At 45.0% G+C, this 14,060-nt stretch overlaps 1 protein-coding gene across 1 annotated transcript; it reads left to right on the forward strand.

The window, feature by feature from the left end:
- The first annotated feature begins 969 nt into the window (after window positions 1–969).
- Window positions 970–10,210, forward strand: ARPC3 (actin related protein 2/3 complex subunit 3). The gene is made up of 7 exons (XM_043979796.1): window positions 970–1,117; window positions 4,003–4,102; window positions 6,573–6,649; window positions 7,788–7,856; window positions 8,557–8,683; window positions 9,069–9,163; window positions 9,929–10,210. Exons 1-7 carry the CDS (start codon window positions 1,112–1,114, stop codon window positions 9,989–9,991), a joined length of 537 nt encoding a protein of 178 aa, XP_043835731.1. The 5' UTR covers window positions 970–1,111; the 3' UTR covers window positions 9,992–10,210.
- Window positions 10,211–14,060: the final 3,850 nt, after the last annotated feature.

The following is a 14,060-nucleotide window of genomic DNA, read 5'->3' on the forward strand; positions in this document are numbered from 1 at the left end:
AGTCTCTCTGTGTCTGTCTGTCTGTCTGTCTCTCCCCACTAACATATAAGCTGATTGAGGACAGGGATCCTTCATACATAGATCTTACAGCTGGCAGGGTCCTCAGAGTCAAGCCCAACACACATCAATTCTCGGGAAAATGAAGTGTCTTGTCCAAAGTCACACTGTCACAGTCTTTGTCTTGGTGCCTGCAGCAGCCAGCAAAGTCCCTTGCTTATAGTTAGTGCCTATAAACACCATTAAGTTGCTGGACTAAGGCAGGGTCAGAATCCACAACACAGGTTTCAGGACCAAGGAAGCTCTAAGTGAAAGGACATCTCTTCCTAGAGTCCCACCACGAGCAGCCCATTAAAGTGCTCAAGGGTTAAGAAGCTCCCCTTTCAGGGCAGCTAAGTGGCAATGAATAAAGCACTGGCCCTGGATTCAAGAGGACCTGAGTTCAAATCCGATCTCAGACACTTGACACTAGCTGTGTGATCCTGGGCAAGTCACTTAACCCTCATTGCCCCACCCCCCAAAAAGCTCTCCTTTCTCATTTTCTGCCCTTTGTCTTGCCACTGCCTCCCGAGGCCGGTTTTAAGCGCCCTCGTTCATATTAGACTTTTATTTTAAATATATTTTTACTCTAAGATATTAATATTTTGTATAAATAAGATGAGAAAACTGAGGCCCAGAGGAGTTGGTTAAGTGACTTTTGTCCAGGGTCACCCCCTCCCTACGAGGCAGGGTTTGAACCCAGGCCAGTACACGGGGCTGCCAATTTATATAAATCAGGAACTACCGGAGAGGCTAACGCTCACTCTCCCAGCCTCGCGGATTTGTGCGCAGCCTCAGAAGCCACGGCAATGAGCGCTAAGGCTTAGAGCTACACCCTGCGTGCAGGGGTGGGCGCCTCTGCTCATGCGCACGGGCAGGCGAGGCCCGCTGCCCTAGCTCTCTGGCTCCCTCTAGTGTTCCCGGTGGTGATACCGGAAGCGCGGCCTCCTCCCGCCCCCGGCTCTTCCGGATCGCTTCCGGTTAGACCCCACCCGGCCGCCAGACCGGAAGTGCCGGGGTCTCTGACAGGAGCCAGTACCCTCAGCTCGCCCGGAACCCAGGCCCGGCCGCCAAGATGCCGGTGAGGCGCGGGGAGAGGCCAGAGAGGGTCTCGGGGAGGAGGGGGAGCGACCCTGAAGACCGCGAGGGGGCTGGCGGGGGAGGCCGGGGTGGGGCAGGCGGAAGGGAGAAGGGGCCGGGCTGGGGGGGGGGGGTCCAGCCGCGGGGGAGGGGTGCCCGGCAGGCGAAGGCCCCCGACCGCTAACGATCTGGTCTGGAGGGGAGGACCATAGGCTGTTCACGGCCGGAAGCAGGGACCTGTGAGAGGGAGGCTACCCGTGTGATAGGGAGGGAAACTGAGGCCCAGAGAGCGAGACAGTGACTCCTTCCTCATCGGGCAGTAGGTTCAGACCTGAGCCTAGGAGATCACGGACCCCGTCTTTTGGCACGCAGGGAAACCGAGGCCTGAGGGGGGAAGAGTGATGTTTCCTCATAGGGCAATAGATTTAGAACGAGGCCTAGAAGCGCCCCAGTTCCAGCCCTTTCATTTGACAGGTGGGGAAACTGAGGCCCAGAGAAGGAAGGACTCTTTTGTAGGGTCCTAGGTTTAGAACGGCGCAGCCCCCTCGTTTGATGCATGGGGGAGCAAGGCTATTCTTTTATGGACAATTAGACCGAGGGCTTCAAGAACATAGAGTCCGGACCCTTCACTGAGGCTCCTTCCCATGGAGTTAGAGCTAGATGTGGGGATGAGGCCCCCAGCCCCTTCCTTACACAGTCAGAGAGATTGTGATGCTTTGATCCTGAGTCACAGAGCGAAAGAGAGATTTAGCGCCAGCGCTTGGGGTCCTCTCTGCCCGCTGTTCTTGTTTGACAGCTGAGGAAACTGAGGTGCGCAGAAGCGAGGGAGGGGCTCCTTCCCTGAGGGATAGATTTAGAGCGGGGACTTAGAAATTAACCCGTCCTGGAGTCTGTCTGTCTGTCTGTCTGTCTGTCATCCATCTACCAACCCATATTTCTATTATGCATCTATCTCTATATCCTAGAAATTAACCCATCCAGGTTGACATCTGTCTGTCTCCATCCATCCATCCTTCTATCTATCATCTATATCTCTCTGTGCATCTATCCTTCTACCTATCCATCTCTCTCTATCCATCCATCCTTCTATCTGTCTTAGAAATTAACCCATCCAGGTTGACATCTGTCTGTCTGTCTCTCTCTATCCATCCATCCTTCTATCTATCATGTATCTCCAGCCTATCTATCTATCTAGGGACTGGGGTCTGGAGAGGTGAAAGAATGACTTCTCCTTAATTAGAGATTTAGAGCCAGACTTCCTCCCGTCAAATGTTTTCATTTCACATAGAGGCTAAATAACTTCCCCAAAGCCACACAGAGAATTAGATGCAAATCAGGAACTTGGACCCAGGCCCAAGGAGAACAGCTCCTGTTTGCTCTTTCCCTTAGGCCCCAGCTGCCCTCCATACATTGGGTCTCTCCTTTACCTGTTTCTCTGTCCCTTTCCTTTTTCCTTTCCCAGCTTCTGACTCTGTTTAGCTACATGGCAAATCTCCTGTCACTGTCTTTTCTCTTTTTTATTATTTGTCAGAATTTCCTCTTCTGCTCCTACCCTTACCTCCAGCCCAGCTCCCATCCCCGCCTACTGCCTCCATTTTACTGAGGGTGGCTACAAGAGTTCTGTTCCCTAATGACAACTCCTATTTTTGTGGCAATTTAAGGTTTCCAAAGCTCTTTCCTCCAACAATACCAACACTAGGATTTATAGACAGGCAGAGAGGTAGATTGTGCACTTAAATTAGAGACTTGCATTAGATGGTTAATAAAACCTCCTTTAACTCTAAATCCTGTTGTCCCTATTATACAGATGATACTCAGAGCCATGGTGTGAAGAAGATCTGGGGGTTTTAGTGAACCACAAGTTTATTATTGGTCACTAGGGTAACATAGCAGCCTAAAAAGTGAATTCTTTTTTAGACTATATGTCTATAGCACCTATGACCCAGGAGGGCATAGGTCAACTGGACTCTGCCCTGCACGTTGAGAGTATGGTGTCTGTATTTTAGGAGCAACATTGACGACCTGGAGAGCATCCAGAAGGGGGTGACCTAGGTGCCCAGGGAACCTTGTCGTTTGAGGGTCAGGAGGAGGAATTGCTGGTGAAAAAAGCAGGAGGGGGGCAGCTAGGTGGCGCAGTGGATAAAGCACTGGCCCTGGATTCAGGAGGACCTGAGTTCAAATCCAGCCTCAGACACTTGACACTTAACTAGCTGTGTGACCCTGGACAAGTCACTTAACCCTCATTGCCTCACCCCCCCCCCCAAAAAAAAGAGCAGGAGGAGAGCTAGGAGGGCTGGTGACCCTGTATGACTGAGGGACCGTCATGTAGAAGAGGTCTGAGATTTATTTTGTTTGCCCATAGAGGTGGAAGTAGTAGAAAGGCAGACTTTATGTCAAGAGAAATTTCCTGACAGTTAAAGCCCTCCAGAAGTTGAGTGGTTCTCTTTCACTAGAGAGAGCCAGTAGCACCAGAGCTCAAGGTCTGCAGTCAGGAAGACCTGAGTTCAAATCCTTTCTCAGACCTGAACTTACATTGGGCAAGTCACTTAACCTTTTTGTCCCTCCCTCTCCCCCATAGATGGGGAAAATAATAGTACCCACCCCTCTGGGTTCTTGTGAGGATCGAATGAGATATTCGTAAAGTACTTAGCACATTGCCTGGCACATGGCAGGTGGTATATAAACGCTTGTCCCCTTCTCCCCACCAGAGGTTATCTATAAAGGCTCAGTGACTAGCTGTTAGGGATATTGTCAAGGAGATTCTCCTTCAGGCACAGGCTCCACTTAATGGCCTCCCAGGCTCCTTCCTTCTTAGGGTGAGATTCTGGGATTGTGTGCTGGTTATCCTCGTGCCCCTTTTGCATTCTTACACGATTGAAATTGCAGGCGTACCACTCCTCTCTCATGGACCCTGACACCAAACTCATTGGAAACATGGCACTGTTACCCATTAGGAGCCAATTTAAAGGACCAGCTCCAAGAGAAAGTAAGTTTGTGTTCTTTTTCTTTCATTTTGAAAAAGTAGTTTTGTGGGGGCAGCTAGGTGGCGCAGTGGATAAAGCACTGGCCCTGGATTCAGGAGGACCTGAGTTCAAATCCAGATGAGATGCTTGACACTTACTAGCTATATGACCCTGGGCAAGTCACTTAACCCTCATTGTCTTGTCTCTGCCCCCCCCCCCCAAAAAAAAAAAGTAGTTTTGTGGAGCAAGGTATCAAGGTAACCATTTGACCTTAGCAAATCATGAACATGGAAAATTTTTGCCTTCTTGTGTAGCTCAGGCTGCTGTTTGCACCTTCTGGTTGCTTAGAATGACTCTGTATCCCAGGCCTGTGAAGATGATTTTTAAATTCCATCTGCTTAATTAAGTACTTTATTTTCATTTCACTTCCTTGTTCAAAATTTCCTTGGGAGTTGGAAGGAAGAGAATAACAGCTTGACTCCAGAAAAAGCCTATGATCCAGACGGTTCAGTAGACGGCTGTTATGTCATGCTTTCTTCCCCTTTAGAGCTCCTACATCTTACCCTCTGAAACCACTTCCTTGTCCAGTGGACCCTCAGTGTCAGCAAGAGTTTATATATATAGAGAGAACTGCCTCAGAGCTCAGTAGAGCTTCGCACATGCCTTCTGTTAATGTCACTGAGCTCCAGTGTTTATTTATTTGTTTATTTGTTTATTTATTTATTTATTTTTTGGTGAGGCAATTGGGGTTAAGTGACTTGCCCAGGGTCACACAGCTAGTGTTAAATGTCTGAGGCCAGATTCAAACTCAGGTATTCCTGAATCCAGGGCCGGTGCTCTATCCACTGTGCCATCTAGCTGCCCCCTCCAGTGTTTATTTAATGGTGCTTTTCCCCCCTTTAAAGTGTTTTCTTTCTCTCTTGGTGCTTCAGTTTGGGGAACACAGCTTTTGTGCCTCTCAGAAGCCTTACTTTGTCAGGTTCTGTCCTGCACTCTTCTGAAGCATTTTGAGTTGCCCATGAAACATGCGGGGCAGTGCCCTGCCGACTACTAATTTTCATTCTGTAATCATCCATCTTATTCTGACCTTGGCCCTTGCTTCGGTCAGGCTTTTTAGCTTGAAACTCCTTTTGGTTTAATTTTAGTTTCAACACCAGTTTACTGCTCTGTAAACTTTATACATTTCAATGAGTCATTCCTCTTAATAGATTTTTGAGATGAAGGAAAAGGAAACAGATGGAAGATAGCACATAAAAGAACATAACGCATGAAAAAATCACAAAGCACTCCTATCGAGCCAGATTCTGTGAGGGAGAAACTCCGCTAAAATTCTGTTTTAGCATATTGAAGAAGAGATAAGTCATCGGTACTCTTGCAGAGTTGGAGGCAGATTAGTGGATAGTGCTGGACTAGGAGTGAAGAACCCAATTAAAATTCTGAGCACACTGTCACGCCGTGTGACCTTGAGAAGATCACATCCTCTGTGTGCCTCAGGCAGCTCATGGAGGGCTCTCTCTCTCCACCATCATAGTCTCACATCCTCCGAGTATTCTTGGGGATGTAGCTTGAACAGCCACACAGAGCTGTGACCATGGAAGCCCAAGGAATTAGAACAAGGAGTTGGAGGAGAGACCCCCTCAGGGTCACAGTGACCCATCACTATACTTCCTGGGAATTGATTGGAATCAAATTGGCCTGACAAGCTAGAGAATGGGAGAATTGCATGAGGAGCAGGAGATGAATGACCATTGATTTACCTTGCTGGATCATTTTCCCAGTGACTCTAGTTACCAGATGCATCCTCGTGCTCTGAAGACGTTAATGCAGAGCCAGTGTTCCTATTTTTAAGAGAGAAGAATTGAGGAGATTTGGTGAAAAAAACACCTTGTGAGCCAGCAGCAGGTTCCTCCATAGAATTCAGTTAAAATTATTCACCAGGGTATCCAGGCTGCAGGATCATTTTGCATTTCTTCTATAAGACAAGAGGTACTCTACTGGACTTAAAATGACATTGCGACAGCCAGATGCTAGGTATCAAGGTCCCAGGATTCTGACCTTTTAAACAGAAAGTGAAAAAAACAAAATGGCCAAAGAAATTATGTACCTAAATCTCTCTTGTGCAATAGCATTTCTGTCTTTTCTCAGAATCTCTGGCTACTTCGAAGGACATGTGCACATATGGTTTTTTTTAATCATGGTTTTTATAGGGTTGTGTTTCCATACCCGTCATGGTTACAGATCTTAGCTGAAGTTTACTTTCAGAGGCTCAAAATAGACCCTGCCTATTTTGAAGAATATATCTTCCCCAGAATTTGTATCCAAAGTTGTCATATTTTAGTTACCATCTTATATTTTCTTATCCTTGAAAACCTATTCCGCCCCCCCCACAACACACACACACACACACACACACACACACACACACACACACACGATGTGCTGTTTACTCCACTGGGTAATTTTTCTTTTTTTTTTCTCTTGCCTCTTGCTTAGCAAAAGACACAGATATCGTGGATGAAGCTATCTATTACTTCAAGGCCAATGTCTTCTTCAAAAACTATGAAATTAAGGTAAATCACAGAAATTAATATTATTGGTAACACTTCAAGCACATCCCTGCTTCTCTAGACCCTTGAATCCAATTTACTTAGAAGGGAGGTTAAAAGTGGGATTAAAATGTTTATATCAAGCAGCGACTTGAAGTTTCTAAAGTCAAAATTTTTCCTTCTTGTGCTTGGGCAAAGTAGAATTAAAATTTTTTTCCAGATTTTAAATACAGACTCTACTCCAGGTGATCATTCTATATACTGAATACAGACTATCTATCTATAAAATCTTGATGGATTCTGATATTTCTTATCCTGCCCTTGTTAACTCCTTACTTGAATGTTTGCAGCCTGCAGCAGCACACTGACTCCGTGCTGATGATAATCACAGACCTTTTGAAGTGTTACAAACTTCTTCTTCCTGCCATCACTAAAGAGCCTCTGGTGTTACAAATAGACAGAATGGTGGAAGTGGGAACTTGTTTGTTTTTAAAGCTAAGTCCAGATGATTTTTTAAAGCTAGGCCAGATGATTCTGTTGCACAATGTTAGCATCCATTAGCTTTTCCTACATTTTCCTTCTGCTTAGGCAAAGCAGTAGGACTAACTGTTCAAGGATGAGTCACATGTGAAATAAATGCTTCCTCCTTAGAGGGTCAGGAATGTTCCTGCTCTCAGCAGGGCTCCTGAAGAAAATGGAATTTTCAGAATTAGCCAAACATATAGGAGGTCTCTGAACTCCTAGGAAGTGGTAATCACTCCTGCCTCCGCAGGATGACAGATGTTGCTTTCATAGTTCCTCAGAAGCCTTTGGGGAACAAGCCTCTATTTAATATGGGTAGAGAGGACTGAGAGGGATGGGAGGAGAAAGTAAAAGGCTCGGTACAGAAGCAGTCAGCCCCCTCCCCAGAAGTGGGCAGAAGTGAAAGTAGATTTTAGAAGTATCCAAATTTGAAGGATATGAATTTTAATTCCTCAGTTTTTACACTTTCTATCATCATTTTCTCATCATGTCATACCAATTGAGGATGTCATTGCTGCCATTAGGTTCATTTTCTGTAGCTAGTATATAGAAAATGCTTCCTTAATTTCATAGGAAAGTTGATTTATTTTCCTATTTTAAGAGTCTATAACTGACTACCTTCTTTTCCATTCCTGTGTAGAATGAAGCTGATAGGACATTGATCTACATAACTCTTTACATTTCGGAATGCTTAAAGAAACTCCAGAAGGTAATTACACTCTGTTGACTTCACATCAGGGGAAAATTAATGGAAATCTCTGATAAGTTTTTGTCTTCCTAGATAGATAGTTTTTGTTTCTTTGTGTTTTTATTGAGATATATATATATATTTCTTTTTTTACAGCACCTTACTTTCCAAATTCTTTTCTCATAACCAGTGAGCCATCTCTTATAACAAGAGGGGAAAGAAAAAAAGCCACAGTTCAGCCCAACTAGCCAGCACATAAACTAATTCTTAGAGCATGTGCAGAACAACACACCCATATGCCATCTCTTTGGCTAGATCCTGGATCTGCTTAAAAGTCAGAGGACAAAGTAAAAGATGTCTCCTGACTTGAAGAGACCAGAGTTTGTAGGCAAGCCTAATTGGGCTTCTCTAGGCCTGGAAAAGTTGGCCAAAGAAAAAACCCAGAGGAAGTAGCATTACAGGGAGTCTGTATCTTGGATAAGTCATTTAGCATCTTATACCTTGTTTCCTCTTTTGTGAAATGAGAGGGTCTCTCTAGGTGGTTGGAAAGGTCCCTGCTAGCGACCAGTCCTGTGTAGGAGGCTGTTTCTTTGGATATCAATCTTTACTGATAAAAATGCTCATGGTGACCTTTTTAGTTCCTTAGATTCCAAGGTTCTTTCACGAATCTCTTGTTACCATAAGTCCTGTAAAACGTATGGTTTTGGTTTTTGTTTTTCAGTGCAACTCAAAAAGCCAAGGAGAGAAAGAAATGTATACATTGGGAATCACTAATTTTCCTATTCCTGGAGAGCCGGGTTTCCCTCTTAATGCAATTTATGCCAGACCTGCAAATAAGCAAGAAGATGGTAAGAACAGGGCGTCCACCTCCTTTGCTAGGCCTGAACTTGCTCGTGCTGGGCAGGTTCATCTTCCAGTTGGTTTAAGACATACTTGGCACACATCCTCTCATCTCGTCTTTCCATGGCATACAGATTGAAATGGTATCCATTATTAGTCATGCTCACAAAAGTCAGATGTAAGTTTTGGCACCAAGAGCAGTGGAATGTTCAGTATAACAAATTTGTTGAGCCAGAGTAAAAATCCTTTCTCAACAGATGTCTTTTGTAATCCTGATTCCTTACCCCATGGGAATGGAAAAGAACATGCTACCTCCAAAACAAAGTCTCAATGTTCATGGCTCCTGTCCCCAGTTATGTTCTTCTAATTATTCTACATGCCATTTGTTTCCAGAAGTGATGAGGGCCTACTTACAGCAGCTGCGGCAAGAAACTGGGCTGAGGCTTTGCGAGAAGGTCTTTGATCCTCAGAGTGACAAACCAAGCAAGGTGAGGCCCATTTTGGGGGACCCAAGGTTTGTCTGGTGGCACCTCTTAAACCTCCCTTCTTCAACATGGATCTTCTTGGGTTTTCCATGAGCACACTAGGTAATATTGAGTAACTAGGAGGGAGATGTGAGCACATAGTGGTTCTAGGCCTGGCTATGTGGCATAATAGAGAGAACGCTGGCCCTGGGGTCAGAACAAACCTGAGTTCAGGACTTGGACACAGACTGGCTGTGTGACCCTGAACAAGAACCTTCACCTCTTGGGGCCCCAGGGGACTCCCTGAGACTGAAAGTTAAGGAGCAGGTGCCGATCTATATCCTTAGAGGGGAGTTCCTCACTGAGAATTCCCTACACCAGTGAAATTAAAAAAAAAAAAAACTGGTACGTAGGCTCGGTGATGGATTCGTGGTCTGAGACCTAGCCTCACTAAAGCCAGAGACTCAGGACAAACTGGCCTACGCAGGAGGAATGTTTTAGTCACAAACTCTGGAAGCCCGTCTGTTGAGTTCTGGAGGCGCTGCAGGCTGCATGGGGGGATGGAAGGCCCACCCTGTGACTTGCAGATCCTTGAAATATTGAGTAAAGACAGAGGGCAAGACTTCAAAGTCCCTGCACCTTAAATCGAGTAGTCTTTGTATGCTGAGCACTGCCCTAGGTGAGGGAGTGGGCTTGTCATCCAAAGGGAATAGGGGGTTTAGGACTTGATGAAGTTGTCACCCCATCATGCTCTGACTCTGCCTTTCTCTTCCCCTTCATCCTTGTCAGTGGTGGACTTGCTTTGTGAAGAGGCAGTTCATGAACAAGAGTCTTTCGGGGCCTGGGCAGTGACCGGATCTTGTGCAATCATTCCCACTGCAGCAGCATCCAATGTTTGGCAACAAGATGTACACAGTTCTTGGCCTTTGTTTCGTAAAATTTTATACCAAGGAAGAAGAGACATGTCCTTACTGGAAATGCCCCTTATTAAGGATTAAGGGGTTTAAGGATCACTGAGAATTTTTGCAGTGTTAAGCTGGTGCTTAATGACAATAAAAAAGATTTCTAACATTCTGCGTCAGCTATCGTTTCCTTATTCTCTAAATCAGGCAGATAATTTCTGCAGGAGTTTAGTTGTTTTGGCAGAGATTTGACTCAGTTTGTAAACCTTCGTCAGGTGTATTTTATTTCTGGCTAGGAACATACATCTGTTCTCATGACATCTTTTTTGAAACTGCTAAGCTGTATTGATACCATTTGTTTTTATGTCAGTCATTCCTCAATACAGTGCTCTCCCCAGATCCCCCAAAACAGACATAGGAAAACAACCAATATAGTGACCTCCTTTAACAGTGTATACAATACTTTGCTCCCATCATCCCCAGCCCCCCTTTTGAGAGGTACAAGGTAAACCTTATTGTCTGCTACAATCTAAGAGGCCTCCCCCCCAAAAAAAAAAAAATTAAATAATTTAAAAAGCCTTGAAGGACGTGGAAAGAGAGCTGGATTTGGGGATGGAGAACAGGGGCACCCGTCCCAGCTCTTCTGCTTGCTACCTTTGCTTTGTGACTTTGAGCAAACTCATCTCAATGGACTTCAGATTCCTTATTTACAAAGTTAGGTGACTCCCTTCCAGGCTTACAGCTGTAATCATCTTAACCAACTTTTCACTTCCCAAACCTGCCTTTCTCCTTATGAATCCTTTGCTTTTGTTCACCATCTTTGTTGAAAACGTTGCCTATGCCTCTTGGATCTTCATAAAGAAGGAAAATCCCTAGGTTATCATCTGCCCCAATGAAGGGAGTACCCACACTCGTCAGGTCGTTTACCCACCAAGCATAAAATTACCTTCGTGGGATCTGAATGTTGGCCTCTGGAGTGTGATTTCATGAAGTGAGATGACAACAGCCATAGCAACCTATTCCAAGTTGAGGTACCACACCCCTTCTGGGCTCACTCTCCTAACTGCTCACTGGCCTGGCCAAATCCCAGAAGGCAATTGGGTTTTTTTGTTTTTTGGTTTTTGGTTTTTTTGGTAGGCAGTGGGGGTTAAGTGACTTCCCCAGGGTCACACAGCTAGTAAGTGTCAAGTGTCTGAGGCCGGATTTGAACTCAGGTCCTCCTGAATCCAGGGCTGGTGCTTTAACCACTGCACCATCTAGCTGCCCCAGGCAATTGGTTTTTACAGCACATGAATGATAGGATTAAACATCCCAACCCTTCATCTGGTGAGCTTCCCAATATCAGTCAACCAGTTGACATTGATTAGCTTTTACAAAGGGATATTTGCTAAGAAGAAATGGAATGAAAGGTTATTATAAATCACCCCCTAAACTAGGGGCACCCTCCTCCCTTGTGTACACAAGGTCCCTGGGGGAGAGTGGACTCAAGCTTAAATACAAAGGGTAGTTGGACACACATGGAGAGAATGTGTGGGGCCCACGGCTGTCCTGTGGTTCCTCTGGTCTTTGCCATCAACCCTAGTTGTCAAGGGGACCTCCAATAGCTCTTCTGACCTGGAGCTCATAACATTGTAATTAATCAGGTCCCTTCTATCTCCAAATACATGACCTAATATTAGAAAAAAGCAAAAGGAATAAGTACTATGTGCTCAAGGATATGTGACAGCATGGAGCAGAGAGAGAGGGCAGCCTGCCTATTCCCCACCCATTGGCTCACCTCCCTTACTCTAAAGCTGCCAGAGAAGAGAGCAGAAATATTTGCCTTGAACCTTTTGATACATCATCAGTTCCAGCTCCTAGGCCAATTAAAAGATTTCATTAGGGGCAGCTAGGTGGCACAGTAGATAGAGCACCGGCCCTGGATTCAGGAGGTCCTGAATTCAAATGCGGCCTCAGACACTTGACACTTACGAGCTGTGTGACCCTGGGCAAGTCACTTAACCCCAATTGCCTCATTAAAAAAAAAAAACCCATCTCCATAGTACCACCCCTTTAGTCACTCATGGCTGGAAAGGCAGATGGAAACCAAGCAGGGAATGGTGTGCATTGTCCATATAACCCACCAGGAAGGGCAGATTCATGCATGCCTTAAGGACTAGGTCCTCGTTGGCCAACTCAATTGCAAAAGGTTTGGTTTTAGAAAATGAAAACAAAATCTCTAGTTGTCTGTTACAGGCTTTGCCAACAGAAGGAGCAAGAACTTTCCAATAGAAGCTGCAAGGGTGGTTTCTTAAAGCAAACTTAAAATGCCCTGTATTGTATAAAAGGGAGATTAAACACAGAGTTCTCAAAAGGTTCTAGATATGTTAGTGGGTTGGGGAAGTACATCATTTCTCTGATACTCTTGATTAATTCTGATTCTTAAAAAAAAAAAAAAAGCATTCTGTAAGAGTTGGTACAGTGTCTGTGCACAGCATGGTGGCATTTAGAGATGGGCAGGACCTTAGAGGTCAACTAGTCCAAGCCCCTAATTTTACAAATGAGGAAACTGAGGCTGATAGAGGAGTTGTTTTAAAATAGTTTGGTTGGGGGCTGCTAGGTGGCGCCGTGGTTAAAACACCAGTCCTGGATTCAGGAAGACCTGAATCAAATCCAGCCTCAAACACTTGACACTTACTAGCTGTGTGGCCTTGGGCAAGTCACTTAACCCTCATTGCCCCGCAAAAAAACAAACAAAAAAACCCCAATTTGGCCATAATCCCAGAGGCAGCTTCTAATTAATGTACTTACACTAGTGACCTTTGTAAACAGAAATTTGCATGTGAAATCTGTGTTTGCTTGTAATTTTCTGATTATAAACTGCTTACATCTGTGGATTCAAGTTACTGAAGGGATTACCAATCAATAAACCTAGGCAACAAAAAATAAGAAAAATAAAAAGTCTAGTCAACATGCAAATAGTTATGTACAAACAAACTCTAGACAGGCTAAATGGGAAATAATCTCCCACAGAAGGCACTAATAATGATGGGGGGATTGGGAAAGGCTTCTTGCAGAAGGTGGGCTTTTAGTTGAGACTTGAAAGAAGCCAGAGAAACCAGGAGGCAGAGATGAGTTGGGAAAGAATCCCAGGCACAGGAGCAAGGGAGTGGAACAGCCAAGGAAAATGTCCCCCAAGGCTGTGCCCTAGGCCCTCTCCTTTTTTCACTGTGTACTCTCTCACTTGCTTTCCCATCAGCTCCCTTGGATCCAATTTTCATCTCTATGCTGATGATTCTAGACCTATATATATCCAGCTCTAGTCATCCCCCTGAGCTCCAGTCTTGGATCGACTACTGCCTTTTGTTTGTTTTGTTTTGTTTTTAGTGGGGCAATGAGGGTAGTAATTGTCAAATGTCTGAGGACGGATTTGAACTCAGGTCCTCCTGAATCCAGGGCTGGTGCTTTATCCACTGCACCACCTAGCCGCCCCCCAATTTTTTTGTTTGTTTTGTTTTGGTTTTGGACCAACTGCCTTTTGAACACTTTAAGCTGAATGTCCTGGAGATGTTTTTGACTCCATATGCCCCAAACGAGAATTCATTATTGTTCCCCTTAAGCCCACGGCTCTTCCAAACCTCCTATTTATTACAGTCATGGGCACCACGATCGATCTTCCCCAATCATCCAGGCTAGCGTCTTGGCATTGTCCTCGACTCCTGACCTGTACTCACCCCACATAACCAAGTGAGTCAAATCTTGTCGTTGTTTCCACAATATCTCTACTCTCCATTCACAAAGACACCACCTTAGTTCAGGCCCTTCTCGCCTCGGACAATTGCAACAAGCTTTTCATTTGTCGTGCGTCCTGCACAAAGCAGTCCAAGTGATTTTCCTAAAGTTAAAAGTATGTTCTCTCCTCATGACGGAAAATGCTTTCCACATCCAGAAAAAAAAAAAAACCTGTGGTTTCTGAATGCAGACTGAACCAGACTACTTTTGTTTTTGGTTTTTGTTTTTTGAGGTTTTCCCCTTTTGTT

The sequence above is a fragment of the Dromiciops gliroides genome, chromosome 1, assembly GCF_019393635.1.
Source record: "Dromiciops gliroides isolate mDroGli1 chromosome 1, mDroGli1.pri, whole genome shotgun sequence".
Classification (NCBI taxonomy): domain Eukaryota; kingdom Metazoa; phylum Chordata; class Mammalia; order Microbiotheria; family Microbiotheriidae; genus Dromiciops; species Dromiciops gliroides.